The 26,055-nt window shown below is 36.7% G+C and overlaps 1 protein-coding gene across 2 annotated transcripts in view; it reads right to left on the reverse strand.

Annotated features, from left to right (window-relative positions):
- Window positions 1-26,055, reverse strand: part of PCYT1A (phosphate cytidylyltransferase 1A, choline) — a 61,301-nt gene that overhangs the window by 15,839 nt on the left and 19,407 nt on the right. For both annotated transcript variants that reach the window (XM_081302005.1, XM_081302006.1), the window contains exons 2-3: window positions 22,906-23,032; window positions 4,731-4,830 (exon numbers count right to left, since the gene is read on the reverse strand). In XM_081302005.1, coding sequence (XP_081158131.1) covers window positions 4,731-4,830; window positions 22,906-23,022 — 217 coding nt within the window. In that variant the 5' untranslated portion in view covers window positions 23,023-23,032. The remainder of the gene's footprint in view (window positions 1-4,730; window positions 4,831-22,905; window positions 23,033-26,055) is intronic.

Raw genomic sequence — 26,055 nt, forward strand, 5'->3', positions numbered from 1 at the left:
ACTGTCTGTGCTTTGCAGACATACAACTTCTAATATAACAGCCCAAGTTAATTTGAGATAACAGGCCATCACCCATAGAACAGACAGGATATAAGGCTAACTGACCCCAATTTAATGGAAGGGATAAATAACTGTAAAGTTATAGAATTTAGTTAAAACCCAGTACTCCTACTTTAAGACTGGTAAAACTGGTTTGCTGGATGTTTAAAACCAAAACTTGGAGACTAAAGTTAAGGAAGTAAAAGGACCAAAAAAGAAAATAGCCAATATTTGGCTCTTGCCTTCTGAGGTCAGCTTGAACCCAGGGAATGATGGACTTCTCCATGGGGCTTTGCAACTCTGGGCCACATGACTTCCCGATCGATGGGGTCAAGGGGACCCCACAGAAGAGAAAGCCAACTAGTGCATATGCTGCAAAAAGGAGGGTCACTGGAGAAGAAAACATTCCTGAAGTTTCCAAGGGAAACCACTACATGGTCAGCAAGACCTTGAACTATCTTGGCAGATGGTACTAGAGAAGGTAAGAGGCTTCTCCCAAGTTCCCAAGAGTGAACCCCAAAGAAAACTCAGATGACTCTTAATATATAGGAACAATGTCAATTTGACCAGCTTGGTCTTAAATACCTGACAAGAGAGTTATAACCAAAGTACAGTCATACTTGGACATTTAAAAGGAAAGACAATAGTTCTTTTTTTTTTTTTTTTTAGTTCTAGTTGGACACAATATCTTTATGTTATTTATCTTTATGTGGTGCTGAAGATCAAACCCAGGGCCTCACATGTGCTAGGCAAGTGCTCTTTGGCTGAGCCACAACCCCAGTTCCAAGACAATAGTTCTTTTAAAGTAACTTAGGATGTACACTTGTGTCAGACCCACCAAAAGTAAGTAAAGCTGGAGGCTATAAAAGAAAAATTCTTAGGAGTGCTTTATAATTATCTAAAGAGACTATCAGAGTCAGAAGCTTTTTTTAGTTAATTTAAAACCTACCAATCTTCCCAGGCAGACTTAATCTGTGTTTGCTAGTATGATTATCTAGCCCTAAGTGACAGAAATAAAGGGATTTCTACTAAACACAAAGGTTATGCCAACAGAAAGGTATTTTTCAAAAGATGACATTAGATATCTTAATTATATCTTGTGGTGGCATCTGTGATATTATAAAAACTAAGTTGCCAGGTACATGTCCCACACCTATAATCCCAGCAGCTCCAGAGTCTGAGGCAAGAGGATCACGAGTTCAAAGCCAGTCTCAGCAAAAGTGAGGTGCTAAGCAACTCAGTGGGACCCTATCTCTAAATAAAATACAAAATATGGCTGGGGATGTGGCTCAGTGGTCCAGTGCCCCCAAGTTCAATACTCAGTTCCAGAAAGAAAGAAAGAAAGAAAGAAAGAAAGAAAGAAGAAAGAAAGAAAGAAAGAAAGAAAGAAAGAAAGAAAGAAAGAAAGAAAGAAAGAAAGAGTGGTGTGATTTACATTCCTAAATTTACATTCCCAAATAGAGCCTATGTCTTCACCAGTCTTGTCATGGGAACAACTTCTTAGGCTCTTGCACCTGCTGGTGGAAAAACTACTGGTTTCTATCATCATCATCATCATATTCATTGCTTTTGTATCAATCTTTTTTTTAAATATTTATTTATTTATTAGTTATTGGCGGACACAACATCTTTGTTTGTATGTGGTGCTGGAGGATCGAACCCGGGCCGCACGCATTCCAGGAGGGTGCGCTACCGCTTGAGCCACATCCCCAGCCCCTTTTGTATCAATCTTATTCCAGTACTCATGTCTTCTTGTTTCTCACATACAACACCCACTTCCCAGATAATTTTACAACCTGTTCTTTTCAAGCCAGACTTTCACCATGGACCCTTCAACCAACCCGAAACATATCTAAAAGGGAAACCTGAACTGCTTGCCCCATGTCACCCCCTCTCAGCCTGAAGCAGCCAGAGCCATCAATGCCCAATTTCTCTTACAGAGGTAAGAGTTCCCTTAATCAGAGGGGAAAATGAGACAAGGGTAAAGGACAGGTAGTCAATGTAGATAATAAATGATTGGGTTGGAAAGATGGAGGCTAATTATCAAAGAAAAGGAAATGGGATGCTAACACCTCTGTATAACACTTCCCCACTCAACGTTTTGGGTTGGGTGGAGGGAAGGATCACACTTTCCAACACAAACAACTGCCCCTTGGAGTTACTCTTTCCAGCCTTTGGGCAGGTATGCAGGAAAGAAAGGGGTCTATAAAAAAGCTATATACTCCCACTCCCATGGACATCAGCTCTGGGTCTCTTTCTGCAGAGAAGTCTATCTCTGTTCTGTTTCTTAAATAAAACTTGCTTTCTCTGCTTGCTTCAGCATTTCTTGGGTATTTAATCTTCAACACTGGGGGAACAAGGACTTGATCCTGATTTCCAAGACTGGTATCATTATCACATCTGAATATGAACCCTGAACTCTCTGTTGGCATTTTGAAATTTGACCTGCCACTATTACACCATGTTACATAGAGCCAGTGGTTATCCTCGTTTTTATTTACCCTGTCCCCATTTGCCTGCCTATTACTCAAGTAATGGATGCCAAACTCAAACATCACTTCATGAATCAGAAGGGATATGGTCAACATGAGCTATATCTAAATACTTTTGCAAAAGAAAAGTATTCTCTGGAACTAGCCTCTTTTTTTATGGACCCCCCTGCAAAACCATAATCCATACAGCCGATCCATACAGGCATCTTGGACTGGTACTGTTCATAATTGTTTCTATTTGAATTTCACTACTCCTCAGTCATAATTGTTTCTATTTGAATTTCACTACTCCTCAGTTATAACAGAGAACAAAGAAGCAAAACTAAAAAGTAATCACAAATATTATATATAGGGCTGGGGATGTGGCTCAAGCGGTAGCGCGCTCGCCTGGCATGCGTGCAGCCCGGGTTCGATCCTCCAGCACCACATACAAACAAAGATGTTGTGTCTGCCAATAACTTAAAAAATATATATATATATATTATATATATGTAAGGGGACAAATAGATGATGGTGGTGGGAACATAAGGTTAAGAGAATAATTCTATAAAATGAATTCACTGTACTGACTCTCTACATGCTTTCTTTGCCAAAAAGCAATCTGCCTGCAGCCCTGCCTGGCCTGGGGGGACAGGAAATGTCACATTTTTCAACAAACTGAGGCAGGGGGTGGAAAGCCTGGCAGTCAGTGTAGGTAATGAATGATGGGGGTTGAGAAGATGAGAGCTGGTTATCAAAGAAAAGACAATAGGCTGCTAACACCTAGCCTCTGGATCATACTTCCCAGCACAAGGAGTTACTAGGGATTACCCTCTGTGCTGCTCCTTTCTGTTCTTTAGAGAAGAAAAAGAGAAGATGGGGGAATTCTGGGGTCTATAAAAAAATAGACCACAGGCACCCAGATCTGGACCTCTGTCTACTTCTGTCTCTTTCTTAAATAAAATTTGCTTTCTATGCTTGCCTTGGTGTTTGTCAGGTGTTTAATCTTCAACACCAGGGGACAAGGGCCCAATCCTGATCTCCAAGACTGGAATCGTATGTACACAGGAAATATTTGTAGCATATAATGGCCTCTTATTCCCTGGTCTATGTCCAGCTCTGCATTTACAGAGTAGAGAGGGCATTTACCATAGTTATTAGAAGAAATAGAAAAGGATTAGAAAAAAGAAATAATTTACAGAAAAGTAAGGATAGCTGCCTAATGGACTCTATTCATAAAAGGTGCTCATGGAAGTTTCTATTTATGAAGATCCCTAAAACCAATTGCCTCAAATACGAAGACTACATATTAATAATTTATGTGGTTGGGCTGGGGCTCTAGTCCCATGGCAGAGCACTTGCCTAGAATGTGTGAGGCATTGGGTTCAATCCTTAGCACAACATAAAAACAAATAAAACAAAGGCATGCTGTCCATCTTCAACTACCAAAAAAAAAATTATTAAAACAAAATTTATGTGGCTAAAAATTATTAAACACTGATATAAATTAAGCCTACAAATAAAGAATATGAGCTTTGAAAATAATAAAGCAAGGCTTTCCAGGAGTGGTGGTGCACACCTGTAATCCCAGTGACTCAGAAGGCAGAGACAGGAGGATTGCAAGTTTGAAACTAGCTTCCTAATTTAGCAAGATGCTCAGCAACTTAGTGGGACCCTGTCTTAAAACAAAAAATTTTAAAAAGGACTGAGGATGTGGTTCAGTGGTAAAGCCCCCTGGATTCAAGCCCCAGTACCAAAAAGGGGGGGGGGGACTGGAAAATTATAATACCACTAAGAATAAAATTAAGTGATAAATATCTCCCAACTTGGGAGATATTTATCACTTAATTTTATTTATTATTAGACAAGATCATGGGGCTGTGGGTGTAGCTCAGTAGGCAGAGCATTTGCCTAGCATGTGCAAAGCTGTGGATTCGAGTCTCAGGACCATAAATTATCCCAATTCAAATGCTTCATTATATTTCACAGCTGTGACAACAGGACAAGAAACAAGTGCATAAAAATAAGGAAAATAATAAGATTTTATAGCATGGAGTTACCCTCCCAAATTGAACACTGAGGCAAATGGGAGGAATCCCTCCATTAGTAGCCTTTAGAAGTAAACTTAGGGAAGTATATAGAAAGTAGGTATGTATTTGATAAATACAACAGAATGTTAAAAACTATAGTAAAACAACAAAATAATTAGTATCTACTTACAAGGAGTTCCTTTGCTGGCTTCTTCCATAGTTACCCTGACATAGGGCTTACTAAAGTCGACTTCAATTTCATCAGAAAAAGGAGCTGGCTGCCGTAAGCCCTTAAGAGGAGAATTAAGGAAAAAAAAGTTAAAATTCAATGGTACACATTGAAATACTAAAAAATTACAGCTTTAAAGAACAATTAGGCCAGGTATGGTGGCACATGTCTATCCCAGTGACTCAAGAGGCCCTAACAGCAGGAAGATCACAAGTTCCAAGCTAGCCTTGGTAACTTAACAAGACCCTGTCTCAAAATAAAAAAGATACAAAGGGCTGGGTGGTAGCTCAGTGGTAAAGTGCTCTGGATTCAATGCCTAGTACTGAAAAAAAAAATCAGTTATTCAATGTAATGTAACAAAAATTCCTCTAAAACTTTATAACATAAAGAAGAAGCAGGGTGCGTTATTTCAAAGTGACAAATGAAAACTGCAACCATTTATGAAGTGGGTACATCACGGCATGAAAAATAAATGCCTTGCTGGTGATTTCAGGGTAAAACTGAGTGATCCAATTGGGAACCTAAGCACAACCCCAACTATCTGGGTCTAAAATGATGGCTCTTGCTCCTCTGCAGCAAGATAGAACAGGCAACCCTGTACCGTGTGACAAAACTACTGAGGTCCTGAGTGATTTTCATACTACTTCAGCTAGACACCTGGAAAGGCAAACAGCTCCTGGGTACTATATTTAGTATAATTATCACTGTATAATGCTTTGTACTATAATTATGTTTTAATGTTCATAACAGCTCTTAAGGCAAGTAATGCTACAGTAGAATTCTTAATTTAAAGATGAGGGAAACAGGGCTGGGGTTGTGGCTCAGTGACAGAGCACTTTGCCTAGCATGTGTGAGGTACTGGGTTCGATTCTCAGCACCATGTAAAAAACAAATAAATAAATAAAATAAAGGAATTGTGTCCTTCTATAACTAAAAAATGTTAAAAATAAATAAATAAAGGCTCCCGTTCGCCTGCTTCCCGCAGACAAACAGCTGTGACTCAACACTAATCCATCCGGCTGAAACAACTGGTCAGCCCTTCTCATCCTACGGAGGTAAATGCCTACCAAGCCTTCATAGGTAGTGGCCACAGGTTTGAAACGGGGCTTGGGAGAGACAGTAAGGACCCACCCGTTGCATTGGTCGCCCGGCAAAGGGAAACGAACTGTCGCCATTTGCAAGAGATACCACCATGGCAGAGAACTGACGTCATCAGACTGCGGCGGAGGAGATAACTTCATTGAAACCTGCGGCTACAGGTGTGTAATTCCCTAGCCTTCCCTCTCCACACATCGGGGGAAACCTTAAGGGCCCCTCCCAGCTCTCCCGTAAGGGCCCCTCCCAGCTCTCCTGTAAGGGCCCCTCCCAGCTCTCCCGTGAGCGAGATAGCCAGACCCAGGGAATCAGAGGTGGCGCGGGACTACCGCTCCCACCAGTGCTGACAGCTGAGGTCTCTTGCACCAGCTACCAGGGGCGTGGCTACCAGAGGGCAAGTAAAATTCGCTGAGGATTCTCAGCCCCAAGCTCTACAAACTTAGGGTCTGAGGGAATGGCAAACTGGAAGAGTGTGCCCAGTCGTTCATGAAAACAGGGCTCCCGGGAGCAGCAGACCTGGCGTGTAGCCAGTATTGTGGTGTAGCCAGTATTGTGGTGAGCGGCACCCGTGAGAGGGGCCTGGCTAGAGGAAAAGTGGGAAGTGACTAGACACAAGAGGAGGCCCTAGGCACTCAGGATTGGAGACTCGCCCAGTCTGGGAGGAGCTGCTGCACAGTAATTGTTTCCCGCGTATTGACAGGAGAAACTTGGCCTGGTGGGCACAGTGCCACCTACTGGAAGAGAAGTTAATCAAACTCTAAGACTGCATTTAATAGTTTTTTTTTTCTTTTCTCTTTTTTTTTTGATTTGGGTTTTTCTTTCATTTTCATTTTTCTTTCTTGTTGTTTTTTAAAATTTTTTCTTACAATTTTTTTTAATTTTTTTTTCTTCTAATTTTAATTTTAATTTTTTTATTATTTTTTTGTTTTAAATTTTTTTCCTTTTTTATTTCCTATTTTTTTCTTCTTTTGTCTTTTCATTTCTTTTCAATTATCTTATCCCCCCTTCCTTGAATTCTACCTGCTTACTCTCATTCTCTTTAGTGACTTCTTACCTTCCCTTCTAATACCTTTCCTCCCAAGCATCTAATAAATTTATAGGAGTCAACAGTAACTCATCAGTCAAACAGAACAAGAAGTAACATGAGCAGCTTCAAAAAGCAAGGAAGAAAAGGAGTACAAACATTGCAGGACAGCCTAAATATTCAGGAGGACCTAGAGTCATCAGAAAAATGGTCATATAAAGAACTCAAGGAACACCTTAGACAGATGGAATGGAACGTTAAAGAGTTTACAAGACAGCAAATTCAAGCAGCGAAAGAACACATTGAGAATGAATTACATAAACAGATAAAAGAAGAAGTTAAGCATCTTTATTTTTTATAATCTCTATCTCCTGATAATCAAACAATAATTCTAGAAATGAAGGAAATGATAAACCAAATTAAAAACTCAATTGAGAGTATCACTAACAGAGTGGAGCAAGTAGAAGCCAGAACGTCAGATAATGAAGACAAAATATATCATCTTGAAAAGAGTCTAGCCAACTCAGAAAGGCTGGTAAAAAATCATGAGAAAAACATCCAAGAGTTATGGGATAACATAAAAAAACCAAACTTACGAGTCATTGGGATAGAAGAAGGTACAGAGATTCAAACCAAGGGAATGAGTAACCTGCTGAATGAAATAATTACAGAAAACTTTCCAGAAATAAAAAAGGAAACAGATATACAAATTGAAGATGCATACAGGACACCGAGCACACAAAATCACAGTAGACCAACGCCAAGACACATTGTTATGAAGATATCCAATATACAGAACAAAGAGAAAATATTAAAAGCTACAAGAGAAAGGAGACAGATTACATTCAGGGGTAAACCAATAAGGTTAACAACGGATTTTTCATCACAGACACTGAAAGCAAGAAGGTTATGGAACAATGAATTTCAAACACTGAAAGACAATGGATGCCAACCAAGAATTCTGTATCCAGCAAAATTAAGCTTCAGGTATGACAACGAAATAAAAATCTTTCATGATAAACAAAAGTTAAAAGAATTTGCAGCCAGAAAACCAGCATTGCAAAGCATTTTGAGCAAAACACTACAAGGGGAAGAAATGAAAAACAATAACCAAAACCATCAGTGGGAAGTGCCTCGGTAAAGACAGAGGGCGAGGGGAAAGATAATCATGGAGAAACAAACTAAATTTTTTTAAAAAAGGATAAACAATCAAACATGGATGGAAGTACAAACCATATATCAATAGTAACTCTGAATGTTGATGGCTTAAACTCTCTAATAAAGCGACATAGGCTGGTATCATGGATTAAAAAAACAAATCCAACAATATGCTGCCTCCAGGAGACACATCTGATTGGAAAAGACATACACAGGCTGAAGGTGAAAGGATGGGAAAAAATATACCATGCACACGGTCCTCGTAAGCAAGCAGGGGTGGCCATCCTCATATCGAATAAAATCAACTTCAAGACTAAGTTAATCAAAAGGGATAAAGAAGGACATTATATACTGTTAAAAGGAACCATTCACCAACAAGACATAACAATTATCAATATTTATGCACCAAATAATGGTGCTGCGACATTCATAAAACAAATTCTCCTCAAGTTCAAGAATCAAATAGACCACAACACAATAATTATGGGTGACTTCAACACACCTCTCTCACCATTGGACAGATCCTCCAAACAAAAGTTGAATAAAGAAACTATAGAACTCAATATCACAATCAATAACCTAGACTTAACTGACATATATAGAATATATCAACCATCATCAAATGGATACTTTTTTCTCAGCAGCACATGGATCCTTCTCAAAAAAAGACCATATATTATGCCATAGGGCAACCCTCAGTAAATATAAAGGGGTGGAGATAATACCTTGCATTTTATCTGATCATAATGGAATGAAACTGGAAATCAATGATAAAAGAAGGAAGGAAAAATCCTACATCACATGGAAAATGAACAATATGTTACTGAATGATCAATGGGTTACAGAAGACATAAAGGAGGAAATAAAAAAATTCTTAGAGATAAATGAAAATACAGACACAACATATTGGAATCTATGGGACACAATGAAAGCAGTTTTAAGAGGAAAATTAATCGCCTGGTGGTCATTCCTCAAAAAAAGAAAAAACCAACAAATAAATGAGCTCACACTTCATCTCAAAGCCCTAGAAAAGGAAGAGCAAAACAACAGCAAATGTAGCAGAAGGCTAGAAATAATTAAAATCAGAGCGGAAATCAATGAAATTGAAACAAAAGAAACTATTGAAAAAAATAACAAAACTAAAAGTTGGTTCTTCGAAAAAATAAATAAGATCGACAGACCTTTAGCCATGCTAACGAAGAGAAGAAGAGAGAGAACTCAAATTACTAACATACGGGATGAAAAAGGCAATATCACAACAGATGCTACAGAAATACAGAAGACAATTAGAAATTATTTTGAAAACCTATATTCCAATAAAATAGAAGATAGTGAAGACATCGATAAATTTCTTAAGTCATATGATTTGCCCAGACTGAGTCAGGAGGATACACACAATTTGAACAGACCAATATCAATGGATGAAATTGAAGAAGCCATCAAAAGACTACCAACCAAGAAAAGCCCAGGACCGGATGGGTATACAGCGGAGTTTTACAAAACCTTTAAAGAAGAATTAATACCAATACTTTTCAAGTTATTTCAGGAAATAGAAAAAGAGGGAGCTCTTCCAAATTCATTCTATGAGGCCAACATCACCCTGATTCCGAAACCAGACAAAGACACCTCAAAGAAAGAAAACTACAGACCAATATCTCTAATGAACCTAGATGCAAAAATCCTCAATAAAATTCTGGCGAATCGAATACAAAAACACATCAAAAAAATTGTGCACCATGATCAAGTAGGATTCACCCCTGGGATGCAAGGATGGTTCAATATACGGAAATCAATAAATGTTATTCACCACATCAATAGACTTAAAGATAAGAACCATATGATCATCTTGATAGACGCAGAGAAAGCATTCGACAAAGTACAGCATCCCTTTATGTTCAAAACATTAGAAAAACTAGGGATAACAGGAACTTGCCTTGACATTGTAAAAGCTATCTATGCTAAGCCTCAGGCTAGCATCATTCTGAATGGACAAAAGTTAAAGGCATTCCCTCTAAAATCTGGAACAAGACAGGGATGCCCTCTATCACCACTTCTATTCAATATAGTTCTCGAAACACTGGCCAGAGCAATTAGACAGACGAAAGAAATTAAAGGCATAAAAATAGGAAAAGAAGAACTTAAATTATCACTATTTGCAGATGACATGATTCTATACCTAGAAGACCCAAAAGGGTCTACAAAGAAACTACTAGAACTAATAAATGAATTCAGCAAAGTGGCAGGATATAAAATCAACACGCATACATCAAAGGCATTTCTGTATATCAGCGACAAAACTTCTGAAACGGAAATGAGGAAAAACACTCCATTCACAATATCCTCAAAAAAAATAAAATACTTGGGAATCAACCTAACAAAAGAGGTGAAAGATTTATACAATGAAAACTACAGAACCCTAAAGAGAGAAGTAAAAGAAGATCTTAGAAGATGGAAAAACATACTCTGTTCATGGATAGGCAGAACTAACATCATCAAAATGGCGATATTACCAAAAGTTCTCTATAGGTTTAATGCAATCCCAATCAAAATCCCAATGGCATTTCTTGTAGAAATAGATAAAGCAATCATGAAATTCATATGGAAAAATAAAAGACCCAGAATAGCAAAAGCAATTCTAAACAGGAAGTGTGAATCAGGCGGTATAGCGATACCAGATTTCAAACTATATTACAGAGCAATAGTGACAAAAACAGCATGGTACTGGTACCAAAACAGGCGGGTGGACCAATGGTATAGAATAGAGGACACAGAGACTAATCCACAAAGTTACAACTATCTTATATTTGATAAAGGGGCTAAAAGCATGCAATGGAGGAAGGATAGCATCTTCAACAAATGGTGTTGGGAAAACTGGAAATCCATATGCAACAAAATGAAACTGAATCCCTTTCTCTCGCCATGCACAAAAGTTAACTCAAAATGGATCAAGGAGCTTGATATCAAATCAGAGACTCTGCATCTGATAGAAGAAAAAGTTGGCTCCGATCTACATATTGTGGGGTTGGGCTCCAAATTCCTTAATAGGACACCCATAGCCCAAGAGTTAATAACAAGAATCAACAAATGGGACTTACTTAAACTAAAAAGTTTTTTCTCAGCAAGAGAAACAATAAGAGAGGTAAATAGGGAGCCTACATCCTGGGAACAAATTTTTACTCCTCACACTTCAGATAGAGCCCTAATATCCAGAGTATACAAAGAACTCAAAAAATTAGACAATAAGATAACAAATAACCCACTCAACAAATGGGCCAAGGACCTGAACAGACACTTCTCAGAGGAGGATATACAATCAATCAACAAGTACATGAAAAAATGCTCACCATCTCTAGCAGTCAGAAAAATGCAAATTAAAACCACCCTAAGATACCATCTCACTCCAGTAAGATTGGCAGCCACTATGAAGTCAAACAACAACAAGTGCTGGCGAGGATGTGGAGAAAAGGGTACACTTGTACATTGCTGGTGGGACTGCAAATTGGTGCGGCCAATTTGGAAAGCAGTTTGGAGATTCCTGGGAAAGATGGGAATGGATCCACCACTTGACCCTGCTATTGCCCTTCTGGGACTATTCCCTGAAGACCTTAAAAGAGCATGCTACAGGGATACTGCCACATCGATGTTCATAGCAGCACAATTCACAATAGCTAGAGTGTGGAACCAACCCAGATGCCCTTCAATAGATGAATGGATAAAAAAAAAAAAATGTGGCATCTATACACAATGGAGTACTATGCAGCAATAAAAAATGACAAAATCATAGAATTTGCAGGGAAATGGATGGCACTAGAGCAGATTATGCTTAGTGAAGCTAGCCAATCCCTAAAAAACAAATACCAAATGTCTTCTTTGATATAATGAGAGCAACTATGAACAGAGCAGGGAGGAAGAGCAGGAAGAAAAGATTAACATTAAACAGAGACATGAGATGGGAGGGAAAGGGAGAGAAAAGGGAAATTGCATGGAAATGAAGGGAGACCCTCATTGCTATACAAAATTACATATAAGAGGTTGTGAGGGGAATGGGAAAATAAACAAGGAGAGAAATGAATTACAGTAGATGGGGTAGAGAGAGAAGATGGGAGGGGAGGGGAGGGGGGATAGTAGGGGATAGGAAAGGTAGCAGAATACAACAATTACTAATAGGGCATTATGTAAAATTGTGGATGTGTAACCGATGTGATTCTGCAATCTGCATTTGGGGTAAAATTGGGGGTTCATAACCCACTTCAATCTAATGTATGAAATATGATATGTCAAGAGCTTTGTAATGTTGTGAACAACCAATAAAAAAAATAAAAAATAAAAAATAATAAAAATAAAAAAATAATAATAAATAAATAAATAAAGATGAGGGAAACAAAGTTCAGAGAAGTTTGTATGAACTGAATGCAGTTACCCAGAGGCAAAATTAAATTAAGAATGCAAGTATAGTTGGGCATGGTGGCACACATCTATAATCCCAGTGGCTTGGGAGGCTAAAGTAGGAAGATTGCAGGTTTGAAGCCAGGGTCTCAGCAACTTAGAGAAGCTATAAGCAACCTATTGAGACCCTATCTCAAAATAAAAAATAAAAAAGGCTAGGGATGTAGCTCAGTGGTTAGGCACCCCTGGGTTCAATCCCTAATACCAAGTAAGTATGCTCATTTCTCTGTATGTGACTTTGTTTGAGAATTTTTATTAAATTTATTCCTAAGATTTTATTCCATTTGATACTATAGTGATGGAATTATTTATTTTATTTTTAGACTGTTTCTTGATAGTATACAGAAATATAGTTGATTTGTATGTATTTGTGTAATTGTATCAATTAGTCTATTTCTATGTCCTGTGATGCTGCTAACCTCAATTATTAGTTTTAGTAGTAGTTGTTGTTTATAGATTCCTTAGGATTTTCTAATCTGAGAACAGGTTGTCTATAAATAAAGATAGTTTTACTTACTCCTTTCTAATCTGGATATGTTTTCTTTCTTTCTTTTTTCTTTTTATGGTGCTGGGGATCAAACCCAGGACCTCACGCATGCTAGACAAATACTGTACTGAGTCACATCTCCAGTCCTATTTTCTTCTTTTTATTACCCTCATTGCAGTTAGAGTAAGTACAACATTGAGTAGAAATGGAAAGGGCAAATATTCTTGCCTTGTTCCTAGTATCAGGGGGAAAGCATGCAAATTTCAATATTAAGTATGATGCTAGTTACAGGTTTTTTATAAATGTTCTTCATTAGGATGAGAAATGTCCCTTCTTTGTACAGTTTCTTGGAGAGTTTTTATAATGAACAAGTGCTGGATTTTGTTAATTATCTTTTCTTCACCTATTGTAGTAATCATACTTTGGTTTTCCTTTATTTATTAATTATGGTATATTATATGAATTGACTTCAGAATATTAAACCAATCTTGCATTTCTAAGCTAAATCCCTGTTAGTCATGCTGAATAAACTTTCTATATGTTCCTGGATTCAATTTGCTAATAATATGATTAAGAATTTTTGCATCTAAGTTTGTGAGAAATTTTTAACTTTAGTTTTCTTATGATGTTTTTCTCTGGCTTTGATATCTGGTCTCACACAATGATCTGGAAATTATTCTGTTTTCTTCTATGTTCTGAAAGTATCTGTGTAGGATTGGTATTATTTCGTCCCTAAATGCCTGATAGAATTCACGAATGAAGCCATCTGGGCCTGAACTTGTCTTCGTGGGAAGGTGTGTTTTGTTTTCCTTTTGTAGAGCTGGGGCCTGAATCTGGAGTCTCCAGCTCTACCATGGAGCTATGCCCCCTAGTCCATGGTGGGAAATTTTTAATGACCAATTCACTGTTCTTACTTGATATAGCTCTGTTAAATTTTTCTATTTCATCTTAGCTCATTTTGGTAATTTGTCTCTTTCTAGGAATTTATCTATTTCATCTAAATTATCAAATATTTTAGCATATAGTTGTTCATAACGTTCCCTTACAATCCTTTTAATTCTATAGAACTGTAGTGATGTATACTTAGAATTTTAAATTCTAAACAGATCATATCATGATTGAACTAAATTCAAAGGCTGGAAAGATATTAGAGAAAACAGTTTATCTTCTAGAAAAAAGTTAATACACAAAAAATGATCAATAGTAACTTGTTTCTGAAATTCACAAAATAATACACATTTTATGATTCCTTCTATAAGAAGGTTAAAATAGGGAAAACTAATCTTTGGTGGTAAAAAAATAAATTTGGCAGGAAAGGGTGCTGACCAGTAGGGGGTGTAAAGAAGTCTTTGGGGAGGATATAAATTAGCGGTTACTTGGGCTGAGACAACTAGGAGAAATGGTGCATAATGCTAATGGCCATGGGGGTTTTCTTTGGAGTGATAAAGATATTCTAAAATAGATTATGATGATGTTTCCAAAATTTCATTGATATTAAACCACCTAATTATATACACTTCAAGTGTATACATAAATTATAATGGTATATGAATTATAACTCAATATAGCATATATGTGGAAAAATTGAAAAATTATGCTTATAAACAACAGTGCAGGTGGATAAAAGATCAGTCCTACTGTGTCTCTAAAAGTTAATATTAATGGTGTGTTTGAACAGATTGTTAAATATTTGGGAATTTTTGTGGGCTAGTTGTTATACAGGTAACTTGAAAACAAGTCACAAAAATTAGCAAATTCACCTGGAATGGTGCATGTCTGTAATCCCAGGGGCTTGGGAGGCTGAAGCAGAAGGATCACCAAGTTCAAAGCCAGCCTCTGCAACTTAGTGAGGCCCTGAACAATTCAACAAGACACTATCTCAAAATAAATAATAAAAAGGGCTTGGGATGTGGCTCAGTGGTAAAGCACCCCCTGGGTTCGATCTCAGGGACCAAAAAATAAAATAAAGAAAGAAAAAACACATGTTGTCACTTAAGAGGTAAGTTTATAAAAACTGAATATTTGAACTAAGGAAAATAAGAATGTGGTACCATCATCAGGAATAAAGGTTTTTTTTTTTTTTTTTTTAAAAAAGGAGTTGATTTCTAAATAAATTCATTTTGAGATTGAGATAATACTTAATCATCAAAGAAATGTCAAAAAGACAGGTGTTGACACTAATAAAGATAAGTAGTAAAGATGAAAAAATAAGATAAAATCTTTAAGAGAGGGCAGAAGATTAGCAATGATGGTGGAATGTGATGGACATCATTATCCAAAGTACATGTATGAAGACATTATTTGGTGTAAACATACTTTATATACAACCAGAGATATGAAAAATTGTGCTTTATATGTGTAATATGAATTGTAATGCATTCCGCTGCCATTTATCTTTTAAAAATCAATTTAAAAAGGCAGCTAAATAGCTATAATCTAAAGCAGTGTGCTACTGAATAATCTTTGCCCTAAAATTTTCTCATTACATAAATAAGCACTATTGGGTAAGACATATTGTCTAATAAAATATACATAATAGAATTCTAAAAAAAAAATCTTTAAGAGAAAGTGTTCATACTAGAGGGTTGAGAGAGCCAGAAGTTGTCAGAGGAGCTCAAGGAGAACTCTAATAAAAGGAATGTCAAAGAGACCAATGAATAATTTCAAAGACAGGGATTACTCTAATTGTTAAATATTCCAAGGAGATTAAAGTCTTTAAATCTGGAGATTCAAATAGTTATTAGTAACCTTCTAGAATATAACTAGTGAAAGAACATCAGTGCCTCTAAGAAAACTGGAAACAATAGATTAGTTAAAATCACTTATTAAAGATATGTGGCTATAAAGGGAATGAGAAAAACAGAGAGGATACCTAATAAGGGCAGAAGAATCAACTGGAAGTTTTTTAAAAAGTTGAAATCTATACATGTCTAACATGAAGCAGAAGAAACCAAAGTGATTGAAAATACCAGAGGGAGTAAAAATGGATACTTTAGGAAGCAGGAATCTAGAAGAATGGCAGGGAATGGCCACAAGGACAGCAGGGAGAAGGTGTTAACCCAAGAAATACAAAGCATTTTTCCTTTTTTTTTTTTTTTTTAATTCTGTGGTGCTGGGGATGGAACCCCGGGCCTGTACATGCAAGCCAAGCACTCTACCAATTGTTATATCTCCAGCCCACAAAGGATTACATTTTTCTAAAAGCAGAAGAAAGAAAAGACAATAAAAGGACAATGTTGGATGAAAGGAAGGAAGATGTAGAAACTTTTGTCTGATACTCTCATTTTTCTCAGTGCAGTAAAGCGGGGAATGAAGTAACCTGTGATGAACAGGGAAGCTAGAATAAGATTGAAAGCTTGAAGAAAGGAGACGAATAGCTGTTGTGAGCAATGTACAAAGCATCAGCAAATGATTAGTGGAACTACTGAGCACTATATTTATCCAAGATCAAGCTAGAAACTTTAATCTTTAGAAGGCCAAGTTAATAGATCCAGGAAGAAAAATTAAAAATTAACAGAAACTACAAAAGATCTAGGATTCGGCCCTGATGAATGGAAGGGAGAATAGGGAAGTGAAAAATTAAAAGAGACAAAAGAGGTATAGACATTTCTCCAGAAAATATATACAAATGACCAGCAAGTACAAGAAAGGAAGCTTAACAACATGACTCATCAGGAAAATCCAAAACAAAACCACAATGAGATACCACTTCACACCTACCAGGATGTTATGCTATATAAGCACAAAGAGAGACAAAACAGTATTGCCAAGGAGGAAAAATATCTTCATACTTTGCAACTATGAATGTAAAATGGTGCACAGCTTTGGAAAACAGTGCAAGATATTTAATGCAGAATTACCACATGAGCCAGTAAACACCTAAGAGAGCTGAAAACATATATTTAATTTGTATCTGAAAAAGTTCATAGCAGCATTATTCACAATAGCTAGGAAAAAGAAACACTCCAAATGTTCATCAACTAATGAATGTCTAAACAAAATGGTGTTTCCATACAATAGAATATCATTCGCCTATAAAAGAGAATCAATCAAGTCTTGACATACATTACCACCTGAATGCACCTTATAAACACTATGCTAAATGAAGCCAGACACATAATATATGCTTTCATTCATAATATAAGTGATTAGCTTCTAAATGCTACATAAAGTTTCAAAATCTGTGCATCTAAAAACCATAATTTATAATAATGACAATTAACATCCCCCCAAATTATGAATGATCTCTGAATACAATATTACTTCCATAACAACTTTTTCCTGACTATGTTCACACACAATATTTCACTATTCTCAAAATTCCAATTAAAGAGAGGGATTCTGGTGTTCTATAAATAGGGAATAGAACACAAATAACATGAGCCTAGAACTTGGTTATTGTAGGGGTTCTGTGTTTGGGATTGGGGATCTTGATAACTTCATGGCTATGGCATGCCTGGTGCCTGGGAAAGTTTCTGTGCAAAGGTATAGGATGCCCGGTTGTTATGGTAATGCCCTCCATACTAGAGTCTTATCAGCTTAGACCTTAATCTTAGGCACATAACTCCTGGGAATAAAGGAACTTGCTTACTTGGTAACTACAATGTTTCACACCAAGCTCCCGGTGCTCCAGGATCTGCCCGCCTAACAGTAACTTCAGACAATGGACTTTCTTGAGAACTGCAGGAAGCTCCTAACATTGTATATTATAACTAGGAAATGTAACTGGAAAATAAGCAACCTTAATGATCCTCTAAACAATAATGTAGTCATGGTACTAATGACCTAATGTAACCTACTGGTATAAATAAACGTGGTTGCTTGGACAAGGAGCCACTCTGCCACCTTCCCTGCCTCTGCACCTTGTCTCTGTGTCTACTCTTTATTATTATTATCCTTTATACTTGGTATTGATATGCCACTACTCTTTCTACTCTCCAAGGATTCTTTAATATTTTTTAGCAAAAAGTTTCCAAAATCCAAAGAGACACATTTCCCTTTCACCCAGACATTCTGCACAAATAGTGACAGGTCTTTCTGGGATCCAAATTTATTTTAGCAATTACAGGGAAAAGTCAAGAGGAAGAACATGTGTATTGAGAGAGTGGGGATAAAAGTGGAACAGAAAGATTCCATCTCCTGGGTATCTGTTTATAAAAGGAAAGAAGCAGAGTGCTGTGGTAAATGCCTGTAATCCCAGAAACTTGGGAGGCTGAGGTGGGATGATTGCAATTAACCCACCTCAGCAACTTTTCAAGGCCCTAAACAACTTAGTGAGACACTATCTCAAAATAAAAAATAAAAGGGGGCTAGGGATATAGCTCAGTGGTAAAGCACTCCTGAACCAATCCCCAGTACCAAAAGAAAAGAAACGCAATAATTTTCCAAAACGTAGTGCCATTTCAGTGAATATAAACAATAAGCTCATCTATCTGAATACCATTTGAGCGTCTCATAAGCCTGTATCTGATTAAACTCTCTTCCTTCTAAAACTGCTATTTTCTCTCCAGTCTTATCTTAGTGAGAAGCACCTCATTTACACAATCTACCTAAGAGTCATCTTTAACACTTCTCAATTTCTGCAGTCCCATAACATCAAAGAATTGTCTAAATTGCTTCTCAAGGACTTTCAAAATTTCTCTCATAATTAAGGCCCGTATCATCTCCAACCTGGATTATTACAACAATCTAACAAATAGTTGGTCTAGCTTCTATCTATCCCTGTTTATTTTTTTAAAAGTAGTTGGACACAATATCTTTATTTTGTTTATTTATTTTTATGTGGTGCTGAGGATCAAACCCAGGGCCTCACATGTGCTAGACGAGTGCTCTACCGCTGAGCCACAATCCCAGCCCCATATCCCTATTTAAACCATCTTTTCCAAAGCTTAAATGTCTTGACATGCCAAAATGCAGTGCTTCCTGAGGTAACCCAGTCACTTTTCAGATAACTCCCATTCCTAAAAAGGTTTTTACTGTGCTTTAAGTTAAAATCTGTGTCGCTGCATTTTCCAATCAATCAACTTCCTTTTGCCTAGACTTTCAACCAACATAAATTAAGAACCTCTATGTGCCAGTGGCTATGCATTGGAGTTACTGTTCAGTTTACCGACAAAGAGGAGAAAGATACAGCAACAGATAACAAACAATATCACAGTGCCAAATAGAAGTAAATTAAAGTTACCAATAGCTGTTTAGAGGATCCCAAGGGGTGGGCTCAGTGGTTTCGGAAAAGTTTCATCAAAGGCAGAGGGGTAGGAGGGAAATGGAGGGGGCAGGAGGATTAGCAAGGATGGTGAAATGTGATAGACATCATCGTCCAAAGTATATGTATGAAGATACAATTTGGTGTCAACATACTTTATATACAACCAGAGATATAAAAAATTGTGCTGTATACATGTAATAAGAATTGTAATGCATTCCACTGTCATTTTTTAAAAATCAATTTAAAAAAAGAGATCATTTCTATACTTGTATAAATAAGAGTACAAGAAATGTACATAAGAGAGTACAAATTCAGAAGTGTGAAGTAATAGTATGTTAAGCAAACGACAAATAATATTACTGGAGAAATATATTTGGTTGCAATGAGGTTGTTGTAATTACTTAGCTATAAGCAGAACTATGGCCAATTTTCTTCATAGTTTAGGTACTCTATGACTTGTTTACCTATATGATAAATACTAAAATAGATTAAGTGTCTTACTTTTTGTAAATATTTTGGGATTTTTTTTTTCAGTGTCAGGGCTTAAACCCAGGGTCTTACACATATGAGGTAAGCATTCTGCCAGTGACTGATACCCTCCCCAGCTCTTGTGGTACTTCTCATTTCAAAAACATCTTTATCAGTAAATTCTTTATACTTACAGACAACAACATAGTGTTATTCCTTAATTTTTTCTTTTTAACTCTTTTCTCTTCTATCCATTTCATCCTGACCTACCAGTCTGGCTACCTAATATTTGGTATCTTTCTATTCCTTTTCCCACTTTCAGGAAAGCACTCTCCTAAAGTTAATCAGCTCTGAGTTATAGAGCTCTATATGCTTCTGTCTTTCAAAGGTTTACAACCCTAGCACCTACTGCTATGAAGTAACAGTATACCATGCAATATCTTATTTACTCAATCCAAACATCAACTCATGAACAAATAAACAAAATGTGGTATGAGATATATGACGGCATATAATTTGGCAATGAAGAGAAATGAAGTAGTCAAACATGCTATGACATGGATGAACCTTGAAAACATTTTCAGTGAAAGAAGTCAGCCACAAAAGATCACATTTTGTATGATGTAATTTGTATATAATGTCCAGAATAGGAAATCCATACCCAGAAAGATCAGTGGTTTCCAGAAGCTGGAGAGATTGAAGAGAAATGGACAGTGATTACTAATGAGCACAGAGCTATATGGGGTGGTAAAAAAAAAAAATCTGATATTGATTGTAGTGATGACTACACTAAAAACCACTGAATTGCTAGGTTGGTAGTATAGATTATATGATATCTTAATTATATCTCAATAAAGCCATTACAAAAGAAGAAAAATCTTGTTTGCATTTCATTTGCTTTGAATTCAAGAGAATTCAAAGATAGAAAGGGAACAGTGAAGATAACAGACACTGGAGATAACAGTGGAAGATAGCAGATACTATTCCTCACTAGGATTGGTCCAGCCAGTCTTGATGAGTTAGACTTTGACCATTAGCCCATTCTAAAAAGCTAGTGTATACTAGGGAGGAATGTGGAATAGGTAGCAAGTCACTGAACTGCTTTTACATGAACATATGAAACAAAGTAATCTAAAGCACTGAAATTCCTCAGATTCTAGCAAGCAATTTAAATCCTCTCAGACCTCATTCCACTAAAAAGACTGGACTCATTTGTTCTCTTCCTGAGTATGATAACTGGCTGAGAATAGCACCCATTTAGTTTTATCTTGTCCCTACTCCAAGTGATAGTCCTGAACTAGTGCCCACTACCATCTCTGAATTCTGAACAAACTTTCTGAATTCTCTAACAAACTTTCAGAAATTAACAATGTCCTATTTTATTAAGTTATTTTCTGAGCTTACTTGCTTTGTAAGGCAGAATAATGGCCTCCTACAGATGTCCAAATCCTGCTGGGCTTGGTGGTGCATACCTGTAATCCTAGCGGCGTGGGAAGGCTGAGACAAGGAGGACTGAGAGTTCAAAGCTAGCCTCAGCAAAAGCGAGACGCTGGGCAATTCAGTGAGTCCTTATCTCTAAATTAAATACAAAAAAGGGCTGGGGAGGTGTCTCAGTGGTTCAGTTGCCCCTGAGTTCAATCTCTGGTATCTACCCCCCCCCACCAAAAAACAAAAAGATGTCCACATCCTATTCCTTGAACTATGACTATGTTACCTTACATGGCAAAATGGATTAGCAAATGTGATCAGATTAAGGATTTTGAGACAGGAAGATTATTCTTATTAATTTAGATGTACACAGTGTAATTACAAAATAATCTTTATAAGAGAAAAGAGGAGGTAGGGAGAATCAGAATCAGAAAAGGAGATGCAATGACAGGAGCAGAAAAAGCCAGAGTGATATAATTACTGTCCAGCACCATGTGCTAGGCAAAGTAGGCAGATGCTAGAAGCTAAAAAAAAAAACAAACAAGGAATTCTTCCCTAGAACCTCCAACCTTACCAACACAGACTTCTGACCTATATATAAATGTATTATACATTTATACTATTTTGTTGTAATTTGCTACAGCAGCAATGGGAAACTAATACACTTGTCCCTGACAATATCATCAATATCAGGCCCAGAGGTATATTCCTCCTATTTGTAGAGTCCAGTCGTTCTTATTGCTCAAGATAAAGTACTGGTTTTGAACAACTATTAATTGTCACAGAGAAGAAATGTTTTTTTTTTTTCCTTAGGGATACAAAGCTCCAGAACTAACCAGTAGAAGCTGCAGTTTGATAAATGGCTAGTGCTTAATACAGGTAAAGAAAACACAGAAATACATAATTATGTCACTAAAATTTTGAAACTCTGATTTCATAATAAAATTGTGTGTTCCTCAGTAATAATTTCAATTGTGTGTGAGTGATCCCTGTGTGTGTATGTGTATATAAAAGTATTCTTTGACATGCTTTTTTTTGGGGAGGTGGGTGGGGGGTTCCAGGAATTGAACCCAGGAGTGCTCAACCACTGAGCCACATCCTCAGCCCTTTTTATTTTTTATTTTGAGACTCTGTCTAAGTTGCGTAGGGCTGCATTAAGTTGCTGAGGCTGGCCTTGAACTTGAGATCCCCCTACCTCAGCCTCCTGAGTTGCTGGGATTACTTACAGGCATGCACCACCATGCCCAGCTTGACATTCTTTTTAGGGGAAGTCTTAAGAAGGATATAAAGTTAAGATAGGACAGGCAGTTTGGAATGGGGATTTTTATTTAAGGTTTGGCAGTAGATAAAAACTATAATAACTGTCCCAGAGTAAAGGAGCATCAAGTGGGCAGTAATGGAAAAAGATTTTCATCTAAGATACAACAAGTAAGACTGGAGGAATGATACAGGGAAAAAAGACAATAAGACACAGATCACTAGACACCATTAAGATCAAGTCATTACCAGGAGCCCCAATTTTCATATTTTGTTAGTATGGATGTGATCTGTAGCCTAATACAACACAGAGCCTCCAAATTTTCCTAACATTCTTTTTCCAATTCCAGTGCAGAGTTCTTACAACTGAGCTGTGAGTCATAATTTGGTAAGAAAACATAAATTTCTAAAAAACTGTGAAAAGATCCCTACTGTTCACTTACTTTTCTTTCTTCCCATTATTTAAGTAGATGTGTATAACACCAATATTGCCAATGTTATATATCAGTTTATACCTTCCCGCTGCAAGGTTAAGTGTTCACAAAGAAATCTCTTCTTTACTTACAACTGTACAGCACGGCACTTTTGAAGGTATCCCATCTTCCTCTGTTGCCCCATTAGGTCCAGGTGCCTCTTTCCTCCTCTTCCTTGAATTGACTTTGGCTGAACTCTGTGCATCCATCTTCTTTTAACTGGTAATAGAAAGTGGAAAAATGTTTGTAACCAGTATTTCATAGATGCTAATACACTCAGCAAAGCAATGCACACATTTCACCAAGATGAGCCAAGAAAATCTGGCAAAAACAACAAAGCCTCACAAAACTGGCTCTGAGAGAAACAGTGAAACACTTCTGTGTGAAGCAATTAATCTCCTGACCTCAGAAGTTGTACCTGCTACCAATGCAACCTCTACACTTCTAATTTTATATCTTGACTATATGCAAAAGATTAGGATAACCTGGCTAAAAAAAGACACCTCTCTAGGTTGCTTATCTGGCATCTAAAATGCTTGGGACCAAAAGTATCAGATTTCAGATTCTTGAGATTTAGAATATTTGCACAAGGGTTAAGCATCCCTAATGTGAAAATCTGAAATCCAAAATGCTTGGGAATCTGAAACTTTTTGAAAAAAAAAAAAAAATATATATATATATAGATAAATAGATAGATATAGATATATATTTTTTTTCCAACCTATATAGATTGAATACCCCTTTTATCATTTCTGGTTCAATTGGAGGCGTGGCAGGTGCAAGGCAATGTGAAAGGTATGACTGGTAAAGACAGAGAAAAAAAAGACTTTTATTTATTTATTTGTTTATTTGTATGTACATTCATATTCATTCATTTATTTTTTGCAATATTGAGGATTGAATATAGGGGTATATTACCACTGGGCTATAACCCCAGATCTTTTTTGTTTTATTTTGAGGCAGAATTTCATTAAGTTGCTGAAGCTGGCCTTGAACTTATGATCCTCATGCCTCAACCACTTTGGTTACTGAGATCACAAGTGTTTGCCACCACCCCTGGTGAGAAAAGAGACTTCTTAAAAGGATAGCTATTACCCAAGTCCTGGTTTAACATATAAGCATGGATTTCTTAACTCAAAGTGCTTTGAAAGCCAGGCTTGGTGGTGCATACCTATAATCCCAATGGCTCAGGAGGCCGAGACAGGAGGATCGAGAATTCAAAGCCAGCCTCAGCAAAAGTGAGGCACTAAACAACTCAGGGAAACCCTGTCTCTAAATAAAATACAAAATGTTCCTAGGGATGTGACTCAGTAGTCAAGTGCCCATGAGTTCAATCCCTGGTACAAAAAAAAAAAAAAAAAAAAAAAATGCTTTGTAGACCATTCTACTAGCGTTTAGCTCTATGGAAACTGAAGTAATAGTGTACCTTAAATGTTATTTCCCTTCCTTTTTCAGACCTATATTCCCTTCCTCTTTCAGGGTCTTAGTACCTTAAGCTTGCTCAGAGTCTCCAGCTATTAAAAGTCTACCCAGGTTTTTCTTCACCCAAAGGAAACTCATTTTTAGTGTCTCACTTTGCAAAGAGTTTTAGCAACTAGTTTATCATAGGAAAGTTCTGAATATTTGCTATTTCCTATTTAAATGTTGGCTTGTGCAACATCTCCTGCAGGGATATTTATATATTTCTCAGGTAATACAATTTGCTCAATAAGTTAATTTATTGATAATGATAAAATGTAAAAATATCAGCCAAATATTTGGGATAGGGAAAGTTCTATGATTAACTGTCATCTCTAAGATAATGATACAGTGAAAAATCATCAGGGTAGAAGTAAAAGGATAGCTACACAATGAGGACATATTTTGCCTCATTGCCTCCTATAAGACCTCCTGAATGAGCCATTTATCTAAACAAATTGTGCTTTACTTTCTTTCCTCCTGCTAAATTCCAAGTGGTGATGTGACAAGATCTACAAGAAACCTGGCCTGGTTCTTAAGAGACTAAAGGTGACACCCCATGAGTCATGGGTAAGTATTAGACTGACAAACATATAGCTGAGTCTAAAGTGAAAAATAAACACCACCCAGAAACTGTCTTTCATTACAAATGTGAATTAATATTTAATACTAAGTTCTTCCAGTTATAACAATCAGAGCTTTTATTTACTGCTGCTATTAATTATTCTTTCAAAACATCCAGAGGTCAGTACTCTCAAGTCATTGGTCTAAAAGGCCTGCTAAGAATGTCTAATCAATCCAATCAGTGGCACATGATTGGATTGATTAGACACTCATTTTCTCTATCACATGAGAAAAGTGGAACTTGGCATCAGACAAATCAATATTATCAGGCAGTCAATAATGTGAGCACATAACTGTGAGCAAGGTGCTCTTAACGTAATTTTTAAAGTACAAACTAAATCCAGAGAACATTATGCTAAGTGAAATAAGCCATGTACAGAAAGAGAAATACTGCATAAACCTCACTTATATGTGGAATATAAAAAGTGATCATAATAAATTAACAATAGATATATTATTACCCACTGTATATTTCAAAATTGCTCAAAGACTAGATTTTAAATGCTTTTACCACACATACAAAAGAAGATTAACTATGTGAAGTGATCAATTTGTAAATTAACTTGATTTTTATCATTCCACAGTAAACATATATCAAAACATCATAGTGAGGGCTGGGAATGTAGCTCAATTTTAGAGTACTTGCGGAGTACATGTGAAGCCCTGGGTTATATCCACATACCAAACACACAGAGACACACACAAAATTGCAGTGTATCCCATAAACATATGGTTATTATTGCCAATTAAAAATACAATAAAGTGAAAGTACCAAGTATTTTCTCAAGGAAAACTTAATCATTGTAAGAAAATCACATGCAGAGCCCCACCTTAATATAAATATTTGATATAAAAATATTCTTCAGCATTCCAAAACCAGTAGGTGAACCCTTTGCTGAGGAACAAGATATTTACATAGTTTCAAAGTATTTCCCCATAGATTACTTATTAATTACAAAGGGAAAGTGTTACTTTGGTAGTAGAAAAAAAATTTCAGCAAAAACATCACCAATAATGCCTCCTGATATAAGGCACTGAGGACATATTACCTACCAAAAATGTGTAAACTACATCAATTCACAAGAAAACAAGCAAACAAACCCCAATTAAAAGATATTCTACAAGGAATCTGTAATCTTCAAAAAATGTCAACCATGGGG

The sequence above is a fragment of the Spermophilus citellus genome (genome assembly GCF_964194105.1).
Source record: "Spermophilus citellus genome assembly, chromosome: 7".
Classification (NCBI taxonomy): Eukaryota; Metazoa; Chordata; class Mammalia; order Rodentia; family Sciuridae; genus Spermophilus; species Spermophilus citellus.